The sequence below is a fragment of the Microtus oregoni genome, unplaced genomic scaffold, assembly GCF_018167655.1.
Source record: "Microtus oregoni isolate MIOR12 unplaced genomic scaffold, Mior012 000023F_ref0000262, whole genome shotgun sequence".
Lineage (NCBI taxonomy): Eukaryota > Metazoa > Chordata > Mammalia > Rodentia > Cricetidae > Microtus > Microtus oregoni.
The window spans coordinates 4420593-4445718 of NW_024543082.1; the positions used below are offsets into that span (position 1 = coordinate 4420593).

General features: G+C 49.5%; 1 protein-coding gene across 2 annotated transcripts in view; it reads left to right on the forward strand.

The window, feature by feature from the left end:
* Positions 1-25126, forward strand: part of Mylk (myosin light chain kinase) — a 253252-nt gene that overhangs the window by 171095 nt on the left and 57031 nt on the right. The window contains exons 17-18 of one of the 2 annotated variants that reach the window (XM_041673002.1): positions 4403-4519; positions 14256-14342. In XM_041673002.1, the coding sequence (XP_041528936.1) occupies positions 4403-4519; positions 14256-14342 (204 nt within the window). Of the gene's footprint in view, positions 1-4402; positions 4520-5107; positions 5226-14255; positions 14343-25126 lie in introns of those variants that run through there. The other variant, XM_041673003.1, reaches the window with a different exon arrangement.

The window sequence follows — 25126 nt, forward strand, 5'->3', positions numbered from 1 at the left end:
GTCCTCCAGATGCCAGCCCCACCTCCTAGACCTGGATTCACTAAGTCTTTAAGAGGGATGTGCATTTTAGGGCTTATCAGCTGCCAATCATCTATTTGGTCCAGGAAGGCAGCAAGATGGCCAGAAGTGGACAAATTTGTTCCTAGTAGATCTGGCACAGAAGACATAGGCTCAGTATTATAAAACTGTTGAAGCCAGGCACCACAGAGTGGACCTGAGGGGAGTTATAGCATGCTAAGGAAAGGAATGACTGACGGGAAAGCCCCTGGGCTCCCTCAGAGCTCAGAAAGCAGGCCAGACTTGGGCAATAGGGAAGTAAATGGTCCCTGTACATGGGGGCACTAAAGGCTGTCTACTTGCAAATGGGCCTATCTGGACTAGCTGTAGTGACTTGGCCCTGATTTCAGCCCACATCCTGTCAGAGAACATGTCTGAAAGCAGCAGAGGGCCACGCAGGGGAGATTTGGGAGAGAGGAATGCTACAAACAGTTGGGTTTTAGGGGCTCTGGCTGGCTCACTGCTGAAGATAGCACAGGGAGGGGATGGTGGTGAGGTCCACACTCTCAGGGTGAGCGGAACCACAAAGGGATAGAATCCAGTGCAAAAAGTACAGACATCTGCTGTACAATCAGTGGCCTGGCTTGAAGGGCGGGCTGATGGCCAGGGCTGGGCACAGAGGAGGGAGGTGGGGCGGACTGAGTGCTCCTGAGCCACAGGGGTGTACCCCTGAAACTCAGTGGGTGACTTGAGGTGGGGGAAAGGGCAATACCCATCTTCCTGTTTATCTCCCAACCTCTACCTCCGGCTGCACTGATGCCTATCTTGTCAATCTCCCCCTCTTTCAAGATTCACTTCCTCCAGGATACTTTATTAGCCTCCTGTCTATTTAGTCAAGAGACACTCATGCCCTCCTTATACCCAGTTAATCCGTAGGTTTTAGAAGGCCCACTGCTAGGGATGACCTGTGTAGGTATGGGGGTTCCTCTGCTGAGCCCCAGGGCCTGCAGGACAGGATCACATCCACCCCACTTAATGCGAAGAAAACCCCTAGAAGAGGTGTGATGGCCATTGGTGGGATTTGACCATTAGGCAATTCTCGGAGGATCAAGGAAGTGGAAGTGGTCTTCCTCATCTGTCCCCAGTGCTGTGGGATATCTGTGTTCAAGAGACCATCATCTGGACCTGCCCTCTGGGGACACGCACCTGGGCTTCCCTTTCCAGACCTATCTTGGCTATAGGGGTGACCCTGGAGTCCAGGCAGGGCTGAGGTAGCAATAAAAGGGCCTTTATTTCCAAGATTTGCTTCCTGACTCCAGGCTGGGCTTCCCCTAGCAAAACACTTCTCCCAGTCTAGTAATGACTCTTTGTTTTTGTTGCTATTATCAAGAGATGATTCATTTTTTTAAATTGCCTTCAGGGTGGACTCTTACAAAGGCTTTTTCGATCTTGCATAAATTCATCCTGCAAATTACATAGCACCTACCACCTACAGAGCATTAATTATACATGGTACCTTTGTTTGTGTGTAGACTCCATTTAAAGAACTCAAAATTACCTATTTCTTTCTGTCTAGAAACCGTCTGATCTTTTCAACAATACAGATTAATATATGTTATTGATTGTGTGTTCGTGACCTTGTCTTGCATAGATCCTTCCAGGTCACCTGCTGTGGAAATAGCCTCTGCCATTCAGATAATCTCAACTACTTATTGCAACTACATTCCAGCATGGTTACTTCCCCCAGAGCTAGCCTGGGAGACAGGAGTGTGATCTAGCAATGGCCCTGAGGTGGGCTTTGCTACGTCAGGTGCCTGGGGAAGCCCAGGAAAGGTACAGCTAGAGCAAGGGCCTTAGAGGTGACACAGAGGACACTGTGCCCCAGAAAGGGACCCTAGATGAGTGGCAGTGTTGGTCAATGCCTATCGGGGGGGTAGGTCAGGGAGGCTTTTGGAACCACCAGGAGCCTCTAGGACTTCAGGCAACCTCCTGACCGTAATCCTAGCCTCTTCTCACCCCTTCCCAACCCACTCAGGAAAGGGAAGAGCTTGGGGGGGTCTTTAATCACAGAAGAGCCACTTCCTATCCAGGAGGGGCTCTTGGGTAGCTCCTGCTGAACCACTCAGTGGATTCCTGCTTCCCATCCCCCACACTCCTCCTCAATACTCCCTACCAGGCTGACCAGCTGAGGCTTCCAAAAAAAAAAAAATTGCTGGGAAACAGTTTTCTTCTGGAGGTCAAGAATGAGACGTCCCACAGGAAATACCAGATTCTTCATCTGGGGTGGCCAGCCTCCAGCCTGCCCAGTCTTCTAAGCCACGATGCATGTGGCCATGGCTAAGCTCTGCTGGGGCCGTGGAGAGCTGGGAAGAAAAGTGGGCTCTGGTTCAAATATGCCACTGCCCTTCAAGCCCTCGCACTACTATCTACTGTGCCTGTCATTTAAGTTTCAGGCCAAAGGCAGCCAGGGGACCAAATCGTGAAAAACAAAAACAAAAAGCGGGTTATGAAGCAGGATATAACTTGGGGATGGGGAAATTGAATTTGTCCTCCCAGACCAGGGAAATTCAGAGGAGGGTGGGTTTCTTCTGAGCTTTGTCTTGCAGGCTCAGATGTTAGGGGTCATCCTAACATCCTCCTACCAAGATGAATGGACTAGCTGCCTTTGCTTCTCTGTCCCTGTGCCTCCCAGTTCTTACTCTCATGCCAGACTTAAATCCATTCTGTTGGAGTTGGGACGATATGGTGGCCCATTGCCTTCTCCGTGGAAAGACAGTGAGACCGGTTCAAGAGCTGGGAGGAGGGAGGGGACACAGATCAGCTGTGCCGCCCCACGAAACAGCAGCGTAGCCTTTCCAACTCTGCAGCTTGGGTATGGCCCATGAAACAGTGTAGCCTTTCCAACTCTCCAGCCTGGGCATGGTGCTGTGGGCCCAACTGACGCTTCCCTTGTTCTCTCGGTTTCCTGCCTGCTTTGTATAACCATGTTGATTGGTTATGTCCCCGCTGGGAACAGTGCCCACTGATCTTGTTCTGCATCCTCCCAGTGACAGTGGCCTGGGGGCTGTGGGACTGGATAGCTTACAGTGGCACGGCTCTGCTCTGTCCTTCTCTTCACTGGGTGACTTGAGCGGGATGCCATACTATAGGCTTGTTCACAAGGCTCAAGGGAGAACCTAGCAGATGGCTGACTCTTGACTGGTCAGGCTAGCCCCATTGGTAGATGGCCCACACCTACCCCCAGGAAGATCTAAGAGTCCCGATCAGTCTGAGGATAAGAGAACCGGATGAGGAAGAACCGGATCACTGAGCTCTTGTATATTCTCAGCCTGCCTTCCCTCTCGGCCCTTGGAGGTGGTTCTTAGGCAAGGGTAGCCTACATGGATTGTAGGGAAAGAAGCCATCCTCACCCCTCCCGAGGGGGCAGGCAACCTGGGCAACCTGGCCTTGTAGGAAGAATGCCCCAGGAGTCTCTCTTATGGCCTAGGACCCCTTGGTGGTCTGTCCTTAAGTCATAACACTCTTCCTAAAAAAGCCATTTGCCAAGTCACACACCACAGCCACTACGCTCTCAGGAGAGCTTCCCAAAGGCCAGTGTCCTTGTTATACACAGGTTCCCACTTCTCCTACTTACCTGTTCACTCAAACCCCCTTACCTTGAGCTGGTGAGATGTCTCAGTGGAAACATGTGCCTGCCACCAAGCCTGACGACCTGAGTTTAATCCCTGGCACCCATATGGGGGAGGGAAAAAGCTTCCTGAAAGTTGTCCTCATACCTCCACACATACATCATAGCAAACACACGTTTAGTTTGGTTTGGTTTTTCAAGACAAGATTTCTCTGTGTAACAATCCTGGCTGTCTTGTAACTTACTCTGTAGACCAGGCTAGCCTCAAATTCATGGACATCTGCCTCCCTCTGCCTCCCAGCTGCTGGGATTACAAGCGTGCGCCACCACTGTCCAGCCAAACTCATGGTTTTTGTTTTCTTAGAAACTTGCTTTACCAAACAGTATCCCCAGCGTCACTGGAAGGTGACTCCTTCCTGGCCACTGTCCCCAGGAGATTGTACCTGGCTGCTTATGCTCTGTGTTGGGGACAGGCAATGTCCATCTGCCCCTCCCCCTTCTTTCCACTGACAAAGTCTTGTCTCCCTTCTTCTGTGGCTTATGAGAGAGTCCTCCAGTGGGGGAGGGGTCCTGAAGGATTGATTGGGAATTAGGAGTTAGGCTCTTTGGAAGCAGGTTATCAACAGAGAGTTTGAGGATTCAGAGACAGCCAAATTCTCGCCTGGTCTCCGCTCTTGGATTCTGAGAAGGGGCCTTTAAGGACACCTCCTGTGCTGCAGCTACCAAGGAATGCGCCCTTGCCTGGGCATTCACACAGTTCCTGTTCTCTCCCCACAGGCTCACTCTTCTCCATCTCCATCGAGAAGGCACTGCCTGAGGACAGGGGCTTGTACAAGTGCGTAGCTAAGAACAGCGCCGGCCAGGCCGAGTGCTCCTGCCAAGTCACTGTGGATGGTAAGTCATGCTTAGCCACTGTTGCCATGCAGGGCCCATCTCTTGGCCCCTCCTGCATCTGAATGACTCCCCACCCCAAATGGTCTCCAGCCTTACTTTAACATTCATTTGCTGAGACTCCAGGTATCTAGAAAGAAAGAAAGAGAGAGAGAAAGAAAGAAAGAAAGAAAGGAAGGAAGAAAGAAAGGAAGGAAGAGAAAATGAGTCAAGAAGGAAAGTGACGCCGGGCGGTGGTGGCGCACGCCTTTAATCCCAGCACTTGGGAGGCAGAGGCAGGCGGGCGGATCTTTGTGAGTTCGAGACCAGCCTGGTCTACAAGAGCTAGTTCCAGGACAGGCTCCAAAACCACAGAGAAACCCTGTCTCGAAAAACTTAAAAAAAAAAAAAAAAAAAAGAAGGGAAGTGACAACCTCACCTTGATTACCTGACTGCCCACATGGCCTCTTCCTGTATCTCTAGCAAGGAAGAAGGGCTGTTCACCTTCTCCTCCCCTCCCTGTCCTGACCTCCACACCCAGAAGCTTCTGGGCAAGGAAGTCGGGCACAAGGGCACCAGCAAGAGAAAGGGCACACCCACAGGAAAATGACTCTTAAGTATTTGACAGACCACAGCAAGCAAGTGTGTACGTACAGTGCTGGTGCCCAGGCCCCCTGAGGAACCTTGACCTGAGGACAGAGCTGAGTGTGCAAGTGTCCTCCAAGAGAAGGTGAGTCAGGCTGAGGTGGGGGAGAGAGGAGAATAGGGCTAATTCTGCCAAAAGAAATCATGACAGCAGAGAGAAGGGAGAAGGGGCAGGAGAGAGAGAGAGAGAGAGAGAGAGAGAGAGAGAGAGAGAGAAAGAGAGACCGAGACCCCTGAGGAGTGTAGAGCTCCCCAACTCAGGAAGGAGCAAGGCCCTGCAGGAAGCGTGAGTTTGTGTCTCTTCATCCTGTCCATGAGGAGTGTGGAACTAGAGCCTGGGGGTAGAAGGAGCCTTGTGCCGGTTTAGACTGACATCCTGGCTATCAGCTCTCCTTGCCATCACTGTCAGCATTGGAAATCAAACCCTACCGACCCCTGTGAGTCTCTCAACCCAGTGCCGTGTGTTTTTCAATCCAGTGCCTATCCTTCATATATTCATACTTTCCTGGAATCATTTAAAAAGGTAGTTTTGGGGAATCAGTTTCTTGCCCCTGAAATGCCTGTTTAATAACCGTCAGTAACTTGTCAAAACTGGTGTCCAAATAAGGCATCTGGAGGAGCAGCTTCCTTGTTCTGGCTCCTGAGTCTGATCGCTCTGGTCCTGAAATCTTAACCTGGTTTATGGCCATCCCGTAAGTCAGAGAGTCTTTGTCCTCATGCTGGATCTCATGACCCCCTTCCTGGTCACAAAGCACAAAGTGGCATACATAATAAATGGAAGAAAAGGTGGGGTGTCTTCTGAAGGAAAGTGTCTTTTGAAAACATACAAAGTAAATTAAATAGTTCTAGCAATAATAATAATGAAGAAGAAGAAGAAGAAGAAGAAGAAGAAGAAGAAGAAGAAGAAGAAGAGGAGGAGGAGGAGGAGGAGGAAGAGGAGGAGGAGGAGGAGGAAGAAGAAGAGGAAGAAGAAGAAGAAGAAGAAGAAGAAGAAGAAGAAGAAGAAGAAGAAGAAGAAGCCACCAATATGGTCTGACAGGGTACAAGTAGCCTAGCCTAGGAATGACTTTCTAGGAACTACAGACTCTGCCTCTGAGGAAGTAGATCTGATGGATCAGGGTTCATGGTCAACTCAGTTGTCTGCTGTGAGGCTCCTGCCTACTCCTGGTGTGTGTCACCTGCCTGTCACCACCTGGGTTAGGGACCTACTGCCCTCCATCCAGGTGGTGCCTTCCTGGAAACTGATTTATTTCTAAGGCCACACTGGGGGCTTAGGGAGATTCCTCCTATCTGTAAATGGCCAATCGGCTAATGAGGTTATCTGCTTTGGAAACCCCTGGTCTCTTGAGCTCCTATTTACAAGGCTCGCTGCAGGCAAGAGAGCAATTTGTTCTCCTTATCTGCACAGTGTCAGCACCTTTTCCAGATTTGTTTGCAAAGGGCAATATCCTTTTCCTTTGCACAATGTGTTGAGGAGGTTTTGTTTGAGGGTTTTTTTCTTCTGTTTAGGGGACTCATTCATTCTGAAACTCTGATTGCCTAAAAGGCATCCTGGGGGACTCTTTGTGGTCTCCACTGTCACTTCTCCCCAGTTCCTTCAAAGTCAGAATTTGGCCTCTGGCTACAAATCAGGACCTGGGACTTGGAAGGAGAGCTAGAAGAGAGACAGGAGAGACAGCAGCTGAGACAACAGAAGCGACTCACAGTTAATTGGCCTTGGTCTGGTTTTGTTTGTAGAGAGGGAAAAGGGCAGCCTTCTTCCCCAGCCTTACTCCCCATTTCCCATGCTGTTGTAGTTGGCGATGTGTCCCGTGCCATCTCTTAGATGAGCTTCTTGCCACACTTAGCTCTATTTACCCCCCGCCCCCCAGGAGCCACCGCCAGGCAAACCCTGAAGGACAGTGGGCTTTTTAACCAACCTTATGGCAGTTTTTTGCCTCCTTTGGGTTTGGGTTTGTCAAAGCTGAGTGACTTCCTGTCTTTTCTTTCTCTCGGCTTTCTGCACTCCCGGGACACGGTCCTCAGAGATCTCAGTAGATCCGGCCATCCTTCACTATTGTCAAAAGCCCACATATGTGTGGCAAGAGCATCTTTCTAAAAAGCAGGATCCATGGTTTCAGTCAAATTCTCAAAGAGAGTTGGTGTATGCAGTCTTGGATTATGAGTGCTGGGGAGGCCGAGGCAACAGGATCACAAGTTCAAGACCAGCATAAGAGACTGTCTCAACAAAGAAATAAAGATGAGTCAAAGGAGGAAGGAAGGGAGAAAACATTTGCCCTTAGGAGTAGCTAGCAAGGGTTGACTTTTCATCAGTGAGTGCGTCTAATCCATCTACTGTAGCCTCCTGCCTGAACAATGGGTAGAAACAGTCCTGCATCCTTCCCAAATGACAGCGAGGTCCCTCTCTACTGCGCTGACTTCTGATTGGCTTTCCTGCTGTCACTCAGCAGAGCTGGTCATGCCTCCTGGAAGCCACTACCACTCATTCAGCCTGTGTCCAATACCATTAAGACTACAATGTAAGGATGCATTTCAGGATTTCACAGACAGGAATCCTGTTGGGCTCAGGTGTGTTCTGTCTGTTTCTTTCCTTCCTTCTTTTCTCCCTTCCTTCCTTCTTCCTTTCTTCCTTCGCTCCTCCAACTTCTCCTCTCCTTTTGTTTGTTGTTTAAGACAGGGTTTCTCTGTGTAGTCCTGGCCATCTTGGAACTCATTCTGTAGACCAGGCTGGCCTTGAACTCACAGATCTTTCTGCCTCTGCCTCCACAGTGCCAGGATTAAGGTGTGTGCCACCATGCTTGGCAAGTGTTCTGGTTCTTATAAGGCAGGAAGGAGTAACCTACAGAATGCAGTGTGTTCGGCTATTAATAGCCCTAGTTGAGTCATTTGCCTATGAAAACATTTATGCCCTTTGTTGATTGTGGTCATATCACCCTTCCAAACTTAGCAGAAGGTAGGTGTCAGCTTGTCCCATCCTGACCCTGTGATGGGTTGAACTTGACAAAAAACTCACCCACAAGGGAAGTAGTTGACTTTTAATACCTACGGTGGCCGGAGACTTCTGTACGTCATCTTTTCAGTTTCTGCAACAAGGGGCAGGCTACCTTTCCCAAGGAGCAAATGGGCTCACAAAGACTGACAATAAGCCGGGCGGTGGTGGCGCACGCCTTTAATCCCAGCACTCGGGAGGCAGAGGCAGGTGGATCTCTGTGAGTTCGAGACCAGCCTGATCTACAAGAGCTAGTTCCAGGACAGGCTCCAAAACCACAGAGAAACCCTGTCTCAAAAAACCAAAAAAAAAAAAAAAAAAAAAAAAAAGACTGACAATAAACACCACTCCAGGCTGAAGCCCCGCACAGTAAAGCGCAATATTCATTGTCCTGAGAGAACGCAGGTGTGTCTGGTCCTGGGGCCTGCCAGACCTTTCCCAGCCGGTTCTGGTCAGGGAATTTGCATGGCAAGTCACTTCTGAGAGACCTTGGCATCCATTATTGCCAGCCCTCTGCTTGGAAGTCACTTCTACTCAAGGGACATTCATTCCTATGATTCCCTCCCAACTCAGGTACACTAGCCAAGGCACCCAGCCTTACCTTCAGGGAGAGGAGGGCTTCCCGGTCACAAAAGATGACACGCCTTTGCGTAGGAGGAGCATGTAGCAGTGGCACCCATGCCATTGTTCGTTCATTCAACGAATAGTTAGGTCTGCACCCAGCCAGGCACAGCTCAAGGAGCTGGTGTTTGGACTTGACTTTCATGTGTGTGTGTTTGTCCTCGTGCGTGTGCATGTGTGCGTGTGTACGCACACACAAACACTTAAGCAATACCATGTGATGTTGGAAAAGCGCAGCCTAGTAATGGGGAAGGGACTCCTTCTTCAGAAAAGTGTCGCTGAGGACTTATGGTAGAATGAACATTTGGACAGAGACCTTCAAGGAGTTTTAGAAGAGAAAAGAGGTGAGAGAGAGAAAAAGCAAGAGAAAATCCCAGAGAGACGGTGCTTGTGGGCAGCGTGGGAAGAAGCAGCAGACTGCTGGGCCAAGCACCAGGTGCAGAGTGCCAGGAAAGAAAGCTAAAGAGGGGCAGGGTCTAGGGCTGCAGAGTAGCAAGAACTGGAACAGGAAACCGGGTTTTCTGTGTATGTCCCAGTGTATTGGGACAGCACCACATGCTTGTGAAGGCTCGCTCAGGCATCTTCATGGTGAGCAGACCTCAGGTATGTAAGAAAGAGGGCAGGGAGGCCAGCTGCAGGGTGTGACGACATTCAGACTGTTGGAGTAGATAGAAGAGATGGGATTTGTCATCTGGTTTGATTAAGAGATGATAGGAGCTGCTGATGAATTCGATCTGGAGAGTTGGACAGGGGCCAGGTCTCTGACTTGTCACATCTAGGCTTTCAGGGGGCAGGAAGGGTCAATGGTGATGCTACCTACTTAAGTCAAAATGTGAAGGCTGGGGGACCGTCAAATTTCCATGCATATAAGGATCAAATGCCCAGGAGAGACAGCTCCAGAGATGAGTCACATGGACAAATATTTAGATGAATCTGAATCTGAGGGACTGAAGACAGAACATAGGGTGGAAGCCACATGGAGAAGTCGTTGAGTGAGTTGGGATTGATTGAGCTCCTATAGAGGATGTGACTGAAGAAAAGACCCGAGAGAAAAGCCCTAAGAGGTAGAGGTAGCTCAGAGGTCTGCAGAAGAGACTGGGATGAATGTCCTCAAGAAGACAGAACCAAGTCCGGGAGAGAGATATCCCAGAAGCCCAATGGTCAGGATTCTAGAGAGAAAAGAATGACCAATGAGTTCAATGCTGCCACTGGGGCGGCTCAGCCTGATCAATGACCATTGGAAAGAATAACACAGAGATCGTTAGTGGCCATGACAAGAGGGGCTCGGGAGACTGACAGCAGTCTCAGCTTTATTTAATACCGAGAGACCGGATCACCTGCACAGGCCACCCTGGCTAGTTGGATAGGAACTTAAACCCTAGTGCTGGCTCCTAACCGCTGTGATCAGCTGGCTGTGCTAAGTAGAAGCTGACCTGCCTTGGTCTGAGACCTAGCATGTTCCTTAATCCTCTCCTGCTTCCATATTTATTCTTTAAATCTTCATGTGCAGCTAGTAGAAGTAGGCGGGACTGAAGCAAATGACTGGGTTTACAGCTCTAAAACTCTCAAATAGCCCAAGGACAGAGGATTGGGTTGAGTCTAAGACTAGCCTGGGCTGTGTGGCAAGTACCAACCTACCTGGGCTACAGGGTGAGAGTTTGTCTCCAATATAAGGAAAGAAAGGGGATGGAGAGAGGGTGGTTGGGAGGGAGGGAGAGAGAGGAAGAGGGGACGGAGGGAGGGAAAAAATTTAAGTATTGGTGAGTGTCATGTTTGCCTGCTGTGAGTCCATGAAGGAAATACATGTGCATACATGAATGCCACCTGTTACTTCGATTTTTTTATTACACTTTAATATTTATTTGAGGCCTCAGGACATGAAATAGAGTCTGTGTGGAGCTCAGAGGACAATTCGCAGGAGTCATTTCTTTCCTTCCACCGTGTGGGTCCCGGGGATCAAACTCGGGTCCTCAGTCTTGGTGGCAGGTGTCTTTACCCACTGAGGCATCTCGCTGGCTCCTTGCCTGTTGTTTGCCACTCGCTTGCCCTTGGCTCTTCCGGTGGGATGCTGTTTTTCCTAACTAGGAAGGTTCTCATCCCACAGTTTAGGAGCTCATCCAAGGGCTCGTCACCACTAAACAACCCAGGCAGAGAAGACTTCACGTTTCCCCGGCCAGAATTCCGTATGCTCCTATGCTGCTTGCTCTTAGGCAGAGAGACCAGTAAGAAAAGAGCCGTCCCAGGGGATGCAGGAGCCCAGCCCCCTGCTCTGCCCTTCCTGAGGCTCCTGAAGTTCAGACCCTCCCCTAGAACCTTCCCAAAACTGCCTTCTCCCTTGCCTAGGGTCAGAGTCCAGGGATACAACCTCTTGGGGGTGGGGGAGATAGTACAAAAAAGTATGCCGGGGCCTGAGCCCAAAGCTAGTCTAGCAGTAGAAGGGATGAGGCATTGTCCATGTAAGGGCAGATCCCCTGATCTCTTTAGGAGCCCCAGATTTTCCACACCTCTATCTTCGACCCCCGTACTTTTTTAGGGGCACATCCAGGCCAGCAAAGGACTCCAGCCCTGGGGCTCAGATCTAGAAATAAAACCCAGTTTCATCACAAAATGATTAAAATAGAAAATACAAGCTGCTCTCAAACTTTTATTACTATTATTTTTATCCCCCGGGCAGCACGTGAGCACAAAGCTGGTTTTGATTAAGCATTTGGTCCTCCCAGCCCATTCCGTGCTGCGGTTCTCACAGTGGCCAGGCAGCTTGGTATTCCTGGCTGAGCCCCATACCTCCTACACAGCCCCCACATTACTGGCACTTAGGGGGTACTGCTCTCCCCTGCCCTGAGCCTCTGGGTTTGGAATATGCCTGATTTGGAAGGGAAACTTGAGCCCTTTTCTTCAGGGTCTGATGGGGAGATAAGCTGCAGTGAGGGGAGCTTCTCAGAACCAGCTCCGTGTGCAGCCAGGTGAAGTGTTCACTCTTCTACCTGAACCCACGCTGCCCCAGAGCCAAGGGCACTGCAGAGGCAGGTAGAGCTGGCTGATCGAGGGCTTTCTGAAGAGAGAGGATGCTAAAATTCACTAGAAGGTGAGGGAACATGGCTAACAAAAAGAATGAGTTCATTTAGGTAAATGGTGCTTTTGATCTCGCCAAAATACCATCTGGTTTGGTTTTTTGCTTTGTGGTTTTTTGTTTTGTTCTTTTGTTTTGTTTGGTTTGGTTTGGTTTGGTTTGGTTTTGGTTTTTTGAGACAGGGTTTCTCTGTTGCTTTGGAGCCTATCCTGGAACTCGTTCTGTAGACCAGGGTGGCCTCAAACACACAGAGATCCACCTGCCTCTGCCTCCCGAGTGCTGGGATTAAAGGTGTGCGCCACCACAGCCCGGCCCAAAGTATCATTTTATGCCTTGCCTTCCCTGGATTTTGGGATGCAGTGAACTAGAAAAGATAAAAGTTCCCTTTCTACGGCTATGAAAGCAGTTTAAATGATTCGCCCAAGTCCTCACAGGGGCCAATGACAAAGACGAAATGCACCAAAATAGCACCCAGCATGACTGACGGGGAAAGGACTCCATGGGCTCCCGGTACCCTTTTTCAGGAGCCAGGAAATCTGGGCCCATCACCCTGGCTTGCTTGTGCCTCCACTTACATGTCAGAAAAAGGGCTTTGATCCTCTTTGATCCTCTTTCCCAGACTCCTCTCTGCTCTGGAACTTACCGTGAGAAAAGCACACTGAAGCCGGAATTCGGTACTCCATATGCACTCTGCCATTCATCCCTCCTCCTAGGAAGGGGAGGACAAGACACTTCTGAGTGCACCTTTCTTTAAAGTCCCAGGGGTCTTTCTGCTCCTCCAATGTATCCACGTGAAACTGGTGCCTCGGAGCATGGGCGGCAACTTGAGACCTTGTCGGCTCCAGAAGCCAAGAACCCTGAACTCTCCGTCTGGGGCTCCTTTGCTCTTAGGGAGGTGGCAGATAGGGGCATCACACAGTGGGAGAGGCAGCAGGGTATGGGCTGGGATGTCAAGCTCTGCTTTGTCCCTTTACCTCACCCATCATATAGTGCTAGGAACCCCTAAGTAAGGCTCCAGTGGAATCATTTCCACAGTTGTGTGTATATAGCTTTGGTTGTATTCAACAGGGGTGTTGACCTTGTTGTCCCTCGACTGCCACCTAACTGTGCCCATGTGCAGCGTCTGTCACTGGATGGCCCAGCTCACAGAGAGGCCAGGCATGCGGTGGAGGAAGCCTACCTAAACAAGACTTAGTTAAAGGGGCTGTGTGGACAGATGCACATTCTAGAGCATGCAAGGGACCAGAGGTCATCTAGGAGAAATGCAACCAGAAACTAGGAAGTGTGTGTCCCTCGCAACCTCTGTAGTCTGTGTTCCTAGTACCTACCACCCCTTACAGGGAACCCAGTTTAGACAAGGCAGCTGAGGTGCCCAACCTGGAGGACAGCCTGTTAGCCCTTCTTCTCCAGCCAAGCCACAGGAATGTGGCCAAACCCTTGCTGGAAAATCCCCTCCTCCCTCTGAGCTTCCTCTTTGGGAGCAGGAAATAAAGGATAAGGACAGGAAGAAACTTGGGGGATGGGGGGAGGTGCCTTCCATCCCTTGCCCGAAGAGTAGTGAAAACACGAGCCTGGTAGTGGCCAGTCAGCCAGCGGCTTCTTATCTAAGTCCTGGGTGGTTTTACCACAAAGTTTGAAAAATCTAGTCTCGTGAGAATCCAGAGAGAGCCCTATCTGTGCCCACGGTGCTGCTCACATCTATCCTCAGAGAGAGTATACCTGCTCCTGGCATTGTGGAAGAGGGAACTTGCTGCCCAGCCTCAGCCAATGGCCACTGCAGGGATCCGGAGACCTGCCTTGTAGATGCGCTGCAAAAACACTTAAATGAGTCCCAGCCTTAGTCTCTGAGACTATGTGAGTGGCCTGTCCTGAAGCTTTCATCTGGCCAGGCCTGGCCCAGTGCAAAAGCAAAGTCTCAGAAACCAAAGGCCACACACACCTTTTAGTCTGTGAACCCAAAGGAACCCAAAGGGGCCTGGTCTTTTTCTTCTGTGTGAGGCCCCTCCATCTGCAGAAAGCCTTTGAGTTGTAGACCATTTAGATAAGTGAATCAAGGCCCCATGGGGACAACAAGAGCAAAGGGTATTGAGAGCCCAAGCCCTGCCAAGTGGCCTTAGTCCTGGCAGCCTCTACTGCTACAGCAAGGAGCAATAACCAGCTCCCTAGCCTGGCCATCCATCCTGCTGGGTGACTGTCCCAGCCACCTGATTTATCAGGACCATCCTGCAGGCGCTCCTTCTTTGGTGCTCCCCTGGAGGAAGGGCCTGCTGCAGGCGCCACTCGGCGGCGGGCACAGAGGGCCTCCGGGCCTCCGAGAGGAATGTAGGGTGGGTGGGCCAACTAGGGTCAAGATACGGTGCTGCCTGGGGTGCCTCCTCTACTCAGCTCCTTAGACAGCTGCTGACTGATGTTTCTCTTCCCTTTGTTTGTTCCAGATGCTCGGCCCGGTGAGAACACCAAGGTCCCGGAGATGAAATCCCGGAGACCCAAGAGCTCTCTTCCCCTTGTGCTAGAAACAGAGAGTAAGTGCCTCTCAGCTTCTCCATACAAAGGCAGGCGTGCTGGCACAGCCCCTGCTTCCTGGTCACCAGCTCTGCCCTGAACTCCTTGAGGACATGCTTCTGCCCATCCCCCAGGGTACCCTATGCCCTCCTGGTTACTGAGCTAATCACCTTTTCTCAACCCCTGCCAGTCTCTCTCTACCCCATCTGCAGCCTAGGGCTGTTACATGGGTTCTTTGTCTTCCTGACCACAACCTCCAGACCTCCTGCATCTCTTTTTGGTTGTCGCTTAGACCCCCATGGGAACTGTTCCTCATCTTTAAGTCGATCCTGTCCTGTCAAGGGAGCCTTCCTATATGGTTACTTTGTGCTTATCATCAGAAATGTCCAATGGTCCATAGCACCTACCGACTCCCACAGGTGAGCCTCTCATGTGTTCCTGCTCTGAGCAAACCTACACCTGTACTATGTGTGCACAGGTGCAGCCCCATGTGTGCCCTGACTGCCACCTCATGCTTGGCCCCCCTCCCTAACAGCTTTTCCATAGAGAGCTCCTCACTGAGTCCTAGGGAGCCCCATCTCCTTTCCTTTCTCGTGACTTTGCCTTCATGTGCAACTTTCCAGAAAACTCCCACTAAAGCCACCTCACTAACTTTCCAGAACATCCAGCTTCCACCTTGACTGATCTTCCTGCTCCTTGTGTGTCCCCTGAAGGCCAGCCTGGCCCTCAGGGTGACATGCTGTGTCTATGGAAGCATCTCACTAGAGTCTTTCTGAGTCAGATTTCAGAATATTAGAGATAGTCAGGAAGGAAGGGCACAGGTATAACCCAAACTCTACAAGACTACCTCTCTCCCTCTGGATCTGAATCCCATTCCCACCCACAGGGCCCAGCATCACTGTTAGACAGGGTCTTTAGGGTACATGCTGCTTTTATGCCTACAAAGCTGCATTTTTTTTTTAAAAAAAAAGAACTGTTTCAAGATATTTTTGAAATGCATAATATTAATTTATTCATTTTTATGCAGTTGTAAAACATAACTTACATAATCAAAATTTAATACATATCAAATAAAATTGTCGAATGATAGACACAGACGTTCCTAAAGTCCTCAAAAGCCATAATGCAGCCTTGTCTTCTGCTGTGGTTATTAGTGTGGCTTTTATTAGCAGAACTACCTTATTACAGTTCCAGTTTTATAGGGCACAGAGTTCCTTGGCCATTGCCAGAACACACTAAGTTTTAAAATAAACAGAAAGTCAGGCATGGCGCACCCTTGTAATCCCAATATTTGAGAAGCTAAGGTGAGACTAGCCTGGGCTACCTAGTGAGTTCTATGCCAACCTAGGATACAAAGCGAGACTCTCAAAAAAGAAAAAATTTAAAAAAGCAAGACAGAAAACAAAACCAGAAGATAAGTTCTCACTTCTACTAGTAGAGGGAAGCGATCTGGTGTCCTTGTTCCAAAGATCACTTTTCTTCCCATGATAAGGCCGTGTTTTATGGCTGCGTTATTCTTTTCTTTGTAAAGTCGTGTGTTTGCCTTTGCTGCTGCTGAGCTCTTAAACACGGCTAATCGGACCGAAGGATCAGAGGTCCTCAGCCTTCATGGTGGGGTAGCCAACGTGAAGGTATAATTTCTCCAAGATGTTTACACAAAGTGAGATTCACTCAGACAGCGGAGGAGCCAGGACTGTTCTGAGTAGATTTTAATAAGGTGTCGAAAGCTCAAGGACGGTCGTGCGTACCCAGGAGGAACGAGCTCGCGGTGTTATTCTCCAGAACTGCCACCTGGGCCTGACTGTGCTAACTGTGGGCAAACATGAGCAAACCAAGTGTTGCTCTTAGAAGAGTAGCAGGGACTGTGACACAGGCGTGATAAGGGGGCTCACCTGACAAGGACAGAGGGCCAGCCGCCCCATCTTCAGGTCTGGAACCCCGTTCTGTGCAATCCTGAGGAGGGTAAGGCAGGGTCAGAGCAGACTGGAGGAAAACAAGCGAAAGGAGGTTGGGAGACAATGAGCAGACTCCGCGCTGGGCACTTTGCCCTGCAGAGCAGGAGGCCATGGAAAACCTCAACCAACTTGTCATCATCACACTCTGGGGGCCTGGGTAGCAGCTCTGGCTGCGTATTGGAGTCACCTGTAGAGCTTGGAAACCACCGTGCCCAGGCTGCCCCCAGACCAAGTCAACAGAAACTCTAGGGTGGCGGCTGGGATTCCGCGTTTGTTCATGTTCCGAGATCATCCCAGTGTGGGGCCATACTAAAAATCTGCCTTTCCGTGGGAAGCTGTCCCTGTTATCCATGGTTGGTTCAGAGCAGGAGAGGGTTTGCCTGCTGCCTCTGGAAAGGATGCAGAGTTACCCAGGTGCCCTCATACTAGTGTCTTAAGAGCAAGTCAGCCGGTGGAGGCAGCCTTAAGGTAGTGTGGTTGGGGGGGGGGGGAGCAGGGGCTGGCAGGACGTGTTTGGACCCCATGAAAAATGCAGTCAGCACAGGATTAACTCCACCCACCCATGTGCAACGGGACTTTCACTCCTCTGTGGTCCTGTGTGGTGATCTTACCCCATGCACCCTGATGGCCACTTTCCCCTCCCTGTGCTCAGTCACTACCACCCTAAGCATATTGTCCCTCTGTGCCTTAGGTTATGGCTTTGGCTGCTCCCCCCCCCCATATGCATTCCTGTCCCTTAGAAACCTGCACCCCAGAGGCCTGAGGGACACCACCAAGATTGGTCCTTGGCGCCTTCTGACAAGGTGACTGCTCCCAGGGACAGGAAGTAAAGGTGGTGTCTTTAAGGTCTGTGTCCCCAATGCTTTTATTCTTTGAGGTATAATTTCTTTAGAAATTGCTTAAGTTATATGTGCGTGCATTCTCGTGAGCATCTTAAGACATACAAGAATATACCAAGACAATGTGAAAATCCTCTTCTATCTTCTATTTCATTCACACACTCACTTGCTTTTGTTCTGTGCACTTTGTATGTGTGTTAACACAGAAACTCCTCAGCAGGAAGGGTTTATCCTCCCTGCTGAAACGGAATCAGACATGTAGTGTGCATGCCCTCATCACATGCCATGTTTGCTAGGGTTTTATCCTCTTTCCCAGACGTGTTGGATTCTATGAGCGGTCCTTCTCTGGATTATACATGTGGTTTTGTCACAAGGCTGTGAAGTATCTAATCTAAGGAGGAAATCCATCTTTCCTGAGGAAAGGGGGGGGGGTGACTTTCCTGTCAAACAGAGTATAGCCAGGCCCCTTTCTGTGCACCCTCCTGTCCCCAGGGATGGTTTATTCCTATGAGCCAGCTGTTGGTGTAGGACTGGACAGTGTTGACCACACTTGCCTGGGAGCCCCCAAGCCTTGTTGTGGCATGAGAAAGAATCCAGGCAGTCTACCCTCAGACCCCCATGACTAAAGTACTTGTTACCCTGCCAGTCAGTCAAGTCACAAGCCACAAACACGGGAGGAAGTTTGGGAGGGTTTGAGGTGAGGAAAACTCAGAACCTGGTTTTGAAGGAGGCAGAGGAATGTAGTTTATGTGGTTTGAAGAAGAATGATAACATTGGCAGGGGAGGAGAGGCAGGCGGGAGCTTGGGGGAGGAACTGCAGATGCTGCAGGGAAAGCTGGGAGGACAGCTGAGTCAAACAAAACCGGTGTGCTGGTGCCGTGCTCAGGCATCATGTCAGGAGCTCCTTCTGCACGCCAGTAGCCGAGCTTCTGTTGTCTTAGAAATGCTTTTTGCTCCCATTTCCTAGAGAAGCAAAACTGAGCCTCAGAGATGAAACTGACCTGCCTTAGGGTCTCCCAGCTCGTAAGGAACAGAACTACGGTGGTTCGTCTTCCTGCCATGTCCCCTTTCATCTTGCTGTAGACTTGGCCTCACTTCACATTGACCGCACAAACACAAAGGCTGACAGTTCTTCCTTGTGACGCACAGTGGCAGCAGAAGGAAGTGGGGTGGTGGCAGAGGAGTCAGGAACGGCACTGATCCATGTTCCTGGATCCAGAGGCTTGTCAGTGTGTGTGCTGCATGCCTCACGATGGGATTTTTGAAAGAGCCATTTTGATATCATTTCAAAGTTACAGAGAAAGTCCAAGAACCACCAAAGAACCGGTGCAAAGAACTCTTGTGTTCCTTCACCAGTTGTCATTTTATCCCACCGTTTTGTCATTCTCTATATATATTTATAATTTTCATTGAGATAGACAGATAACATTTTAAATCAAAGTTACCAGACTTTCATTTCTTACTCATTGTCTAAGAATAAAACCACAATATGTAGTTGGAATCAGGGAAGTTGACACTTAAGCAATATTGCTATCTAGCCTGTCCACAGTCTACCCTCGTTTCTTTCTTTCTTTCTTTCTTTCTTTCTTTCTTTCTTTTTGTCACTTGGCCCAATAGTGTCTTTTCTTAGTGAAAATATAATATCAGCATCCCTGGGTTACTTTACCTCCTCCCTCAACACAGAATAGACTCCTCTCCTTGCTTTGGAGATAAAATGGGAGATGTGCTCAGGCCCAGGGAGAAGCACCCGGTCTCTGCCTGAGCTGATTAACCACTGAGAGACAGGAGAACCTTACTAATCACTTCCAGACATGGGGCATAGCAAGAAAGCTGTAGGGTAGCAAGAAATAGAGGTCTTGGTTTTTCCCCTAGTTAAACACGTAGCTTTTCTTAAAGCCCTTCCACCCTTTAGAACATGGCTTCCTCAGTATCCAATGAACACCTTCCAAGGCTGATCTCAAACCTTGTCCAGCTGTGACATCAGGACACTGAAGCTGAGTTGTGAGGGACACAGTTCAAGAGAATCTGGCCATCTAGGATAACACAGTGATGGAAGCACCCTGAAGGGAAGGTGGCCTGGAGCCTAAAGCCCAACTTTGGGGTGCTTCTACTGAAGGGGATCTCACTAGCCAGTGGAATTCTTGGGGGTTTTGTGTAGAGGAAGGCAAGCATTTTACTTGAAGGATGGATTCATGGACCTTAAAAGATGGTTTTAGAAAATATAAGTTAAAAAGAGAGGAAGTGCAGAAGAAGCAATGTCAGCCTGGTGACAGACTTGGGTCCTAATTAGAAAGAGATAATGAGTACCTGTTGGTTTTACAGCTTAGCATAGTAGATATTTGAGTTGGGTATTTAATCTTCCTAACCAAGGCATGAGCTCCTTCTGCTTTAAGGGCCCCTGCCTTCACTGTTCTGTGACTTAGGGACAACTCAGGGGCACTTTCCCTTTGGAGTCTGTGCCTGGCCTGGACACTCACCTCTGGAGGGTGGTGCACATGGGCTCCCGGTGACCACAGGGGACTGTTTCTGATGACAATGTTTCTCTTTGTTTTGGACCATCTTATGTGTCTCTATGAAGCCAAAAGTCAAATCGATTTGAAACTATCTATGCATCTCAAACATTTTGTCTAGTCCTCTTGGTCTTCTCAAGGTCAAAAAGCATTCTCTTTTTTAGGGGGAAATATTAAATTCTGATAGAACCCACAGAGCTGAAAGGAAATCTAGAAGAAGTTGGGATTCAGCATCAAGGCTTGCCTAACACTGGAAGTGTGGCACCCATGGAGAGCAGTTAGGATGTTTTACAGATGCTTCTGAAGGCAGGCACCAGCCCTTCTTACTCCCCTTTACAGGGTGGATATTTGACTGTGATAGTACCCCACATGTACCTGTGCACATGCATGGGACACCTTGATGGTCATTCACTGAGCTTCACTTCTAGATCCTTCAGCTTTCTCGCTACCTTCCATGAGCTGAGTAACTGGTGATCTCGGCCATCTCCAGAATCAGTTTATGAGAGCCTGACAAGCCGCACTGGCCCTGCTGGCCCAGCCATGCTAGACTCCTCTTTCACAACTATCATGACATTCCATGGGGTTTGGGAATAAGAGCTTGCAGCAATATGAGGAGTTGTGTTCCTCTGGAAGCTATGAAGGGAGGGAAGTGGGCAGTTTGCCCAGAGATGTTAGTTCTGGGAAGACAACCAGTATGTCTCCACATGTCTGTAATAAAGTACTAGAAGGAGTCAGTGGGTGAGAGGACAGTCAGTGCGTTGAGCCTTTCTTAGTGGGGGTTATCGGGAGCTGGCCTGCTAGCCCCAGACTCCCTCGCCAGCCTCAGGGGTGGCTCTGCTTCTTGCCTTACCCAGTCTTTGTCACTCCCAGGAGCCTTAAGCAGACAGTGAATGCTGGTTTTGGGAATTTGAAAGAATTTGATGCCTATTTATAGTTAACTACCTAAAAAGGGAAATGTCCCCAGAGAGATAGAGATCCAGGGAACCCAAGGCTGTTGTTGTTAGCACCAGCTCCCTAACTGACCCTTTTCACTCTGCAAGAATCAGAAAGGGGTACTCATCTGACTTCAAACTGAGCCATCTAAAAACTTCCATGAGACTGACCCTCTCCCTTCCATGACAGAAAGAAGGTTCTCAGGGCCAATACTATCTTAGGCCTGGGCAGAAAGACGCAAAAGGCATTAGCAGAATCAGCCACGCAGCGCAGATTTCTTCCAGTAGTGCCTCGGTTTTCCGAGGAAGTTTCCCGTTCTTTCCTTTCATTCATGATTTTATTGGGCTGTTTCATTTCTAGCCTCCAAGTCTCATCTAGAGCAGAAGGCTCAGCTCCTGGAAGTTTTGACCAAGGAGGTGACAGAGCACACACTTAATGTTGTGGAACGTGGCAGTAAGATTTGTACACCCTGGCTACATCTCGACATCTGTTCATTAGAAATTCCCAGGTTCCCAGAGATCTAATGGTTTCTGCCCTCTCGTACCTACTTAGCAAGCCCACGCCAGTTTTTCACTAGGACCTTCGAGGTATAGAAGGGGGACCTGGGACCCTTTTGCTGTCCCCTGGGAACTTGGTGTGTATATTTTGTGAGTAGGTTTCTGAACCGGCTGGTGACCGGGATAGACCCATTAAGAGGAGCTCCTCTTGGAGGTAGCATGCCGGAGCTGAGAGCTGCTTGCAGAATGTGTAGAAGTCAGCCGAGGGTGTCAGCATGTATGGGGAGCCATGGCACGATGCTAGTGCGCAGAAACTGAAAGACGCTGAGTGTGGCGTGCCAAGGAGCATCACCTAAAGACCAGCACACAGCTGACCAGTAGCAGCTGGAAACCTGGAAAGTCTCTAGGTGGCCACAATGCACACTGAGACTTGAGAATGAGGAAGGGTATTCCCAAGAAAGAGTCGTGTGAAAGAAAGCCGGAGATGAAACCAGAGCTAGTCTCAAGGACCTTGTAAGACCAGATGAGCTTGGTCCTGAAGGGTAGCGGGTAGCCTTATATTTAACTTCAGATTTATATTTGAGAAAAGTTGTTTTGGTCCCAGTATGACAGATGTCTTAGGACAATGTCTTAGGACAAGGACTAGGAGACAAAAGGCCCTGGGGTGGTACTGAGCTGAGAATAGGGCAGTGGTGGTGAAGGTCGTGGGGGGAAAAAAAGACCAACCATCTGTTTGGGTGATAGAATTGATGAGCACTTGTGACTGGCCATGGGCAAGGAGAGGCTCTTGCAAGATGTGGGACAAGAAGCAATCTGGGGAAAAGGTCTTGGGCTTGATTTGGGGTGGGGCGATGGGGTCTAGGAGGTTAGACACAGGAGTGTAGGCTCAGAAGAAAGGCCTGGCTCCAGGGAAGATGTGGGCGGGAGAGAGTGAGAGTAGCAATGAGAAAAATACCCTGAATGAAGACACGAGTGTTGAGGGGCCAGGCCTGGCCAGGAAGGATGTGGATGTGGGCTGGTTGTCCAGGGAGGTGCCCCCACTCCCTCTCAGAGACAGCAGGCAGAGGGCACTCTGTCCCCTCCTTACCCCGTGGCCCATTGCCATCATGGGATTTGCAAAGATGGTAGGTTTCCATGTTGTTGTTGGATGTTCTTTTCTCACACTGACTGATGTAGAAAAATTGGGGAGTCGGAGATTGGGTGAGAGCCAAAGGACCCCGAGGCTAACAAGATAATAAGAAGGGTAAGTCTAGGGAAGTGGAAACTCATTAGTGACCAGTTTATCTCTACTGAGAATTTGGGTATCTGCACCCACAACTGGAAACCTGAGCTGAGGATGATAAGGTGCGGTGACATGGAACTCCCACGAGGATGCCGGCTGAGTGGACCAACAGGGTCAGCTACTGCTTCATTACTTTCCCTTTGCTCTCCCAAATACCTGACAAAGGCGGCTTCAAGGAGGAAGGGTGATGGGACTCAGCCATCACGACACAGTGTAGTGGGAAGAGCAGCTCTAGCCGGGCCAAGAGGAGCATGAGGCAGCTGGTCACATTGCATCTGAGGCAGAAAGTGGAGGACTGAATACTGGCACTCAGCTCCCTTCCTTTGGACTCGGCCAGTGCCCCCATCCCTTGCATAATCTTATCCACATTCAGGCTGAGCCTCACTTGGCTCTTTAGTTGAACCTGTCTGGAAACATGCTCACAGACCTAGTCAGAGGTGTCTTCCAGGTGATTCTAATCGAGACTAATTATCACATCCCAAATTACTGGAGGCACTAAATTTGTCCCAGAGGGCAGAGCAGTCCTTTGGGATCTGCTTGTTTGAAAAGGAGGGGCTAAGTGAGGGAAGGGACCAGCAAAGAACATGTACTGTGTACTGGATTTTTCTATTTCAAAAAAAAAAATATACTTCTCAAACTTTTTTTTTAGATTGTTGGTACATCCATTCACTTACTTGTTTGTTTATTGTGTGTGCATGTGCCATGACTCTATTGTGGAGCTTAGAGGACCACTTAGGATTGTTGGTTTTCTCCTAAGGTGTTGGTCCTGAGGTTCAAACTTGGGCCATTGGGCTTAGCAGCAAGCACCTTTCCCCACTGAGACAACTTGCTAGCCTGTCCCCACACTACTTTACAAATAGGAAACTGAAGAGCTGACAGGTTATATAACAGGTGGCAAGCACCTCAGCTTAGCTCATGATGAGACAGCAGTTGAACCCAAGTCCAGCGTTAGAGCCTTAGCCCCAGTGCACAGGAACAGAAGAAGATTCCCAGGGCTTGCCTTGGAAGGTGGGGCAGGTGTGCTGAAGTCAAAAAGTAGCCAGATGTGTGATGGTCAGCAGCCAGATGTGTGATGGTCAGCGGCTCTATTTCTAGCTGAGGCACATACGGCTTCATGCACTTGGGAAGCCACCAGACATACATGCGATTCCAGCTCGCTCTTCATGAGGTGGAAACACGGGAAGGTGCTCTGCATGCATTTGCTCAGAGTAGAACACCTGTGAGACGCTTCCCCCAAGAAACCGCATTTTATAATCCTGTGACTGAGCTCTGAGTGAACAGAACACCGCGAATGGATTCCTGCAGATGGCCATATAAAATATGTATAGCATACAGAACATTGTTGACATTTGAAGTTGTTTTTACTGGTAGAACCAAAAGCAGCTTCAAATGCTAACAAATTCAAACCGCAGTAACCACAGATTTAATAGAACAAATTTCAAACGTGGCCTTCAATCCTACTTAACCCTAACACTCAAAGATGTTATTTGGGGGTAGCTTCTAGCCACATAGGGTTTGCAGAGCCAATAAGATAGGGGAGGAATCTGTAGTCTCAGGTTTCATGCTGTCCACCTCCTTGTGTACCCCCAGTTCACACCCCTCCTTCTCATCCACCACCACCACCTCAGCGGGAGGTCACTGACAGCTAGCTACAGTGATCAGCTAGGACTTCCATAACAAGATGGTGGACCGAGTGGCTGAAACACAGGCCAGAAAGCCAAGATCAAGGTCTCTCTCCTTTGGTTTGCAGATGGCTGTCTTCTCCCTCCTCATCTGGTTCCTTTTGTGTGTGCAGATCTGCTTAGTTGGGTCTCTCTTTCTCTCTCCCTTCGTCCTTCCCTGGCCCCTCCCTACCTACTCTCTCTTCCTCTCCCTCCCCCTTTCCTTTTCCTCCTTTCTTCCTCCTCCCTTTTTGTGAGGTCACCAGTCAGATTGGATTAAGGCCCACCCTACTGACCTATATTAATAATGCCCTGTGTGTGAGGCAGCCTCCTTTTGAAGTCCTGGGGGTAATATTTTCAGCACATGGATGGAAGAAGACACCATGCGATTCTAACAACAGTCCTCAGCTCCTTTGAACAAGCGGCTTGCTCTCTCCTGAGGAGATCAGCTCTGCTCCTTCCCTTGGCCTCTCTCCTCCAGTCCTCCTGGAGTGCCTCAGCTAGTCATCACCTTCCACAATCGCCTTCCCTGTGTGGTTGCCTGTAGCATCTTCAGGCTTTCCTGCCTTCTCCTGAGTCCTGAAAGTCAGCTTCCACCACAGCGGGAACATTTCTTGGCTGTTTTTCTTTGTCCGTTCAGCACTAGAATTGCTCCTGGCTAGAATTTCTGCGGATATCTACCCTCTGTTTTCCTTGGATTTGTCCTCTGAATGATGTGTGACCCACTAGCCTCCAGCATCATCCATGACTTTGCTCTGGTTACATATGGATCTCCTTCCTAACATCTCTTCTCCACTGTTGCTCACAGAGACATTCTTTCTAGTCCTTCCATGGTCCCCTCTGTCACCCAGATGTCAATAACTTCTAGTGAATCACCTGGTGTAAGCCGTGGCCCTTCTCACCTTTCTCTCCCCTCTACTCTCAGCTTAACTCTGAAACTCTCACCTTCCAGACTCCGCCAGTGTTTCTCCAGGACTCCCACGCTGGCTTTTAGAAGCTTACACACAGATCAATATTTTCATCCATCAAGTCCCCTTGATCAAGCCAAATTACTCATCAATCACTCTCCCATCCCATTTTCCTCTGATACAATTGTCACCGTGTTTCTCAGAAAGAAATCTCAAAGT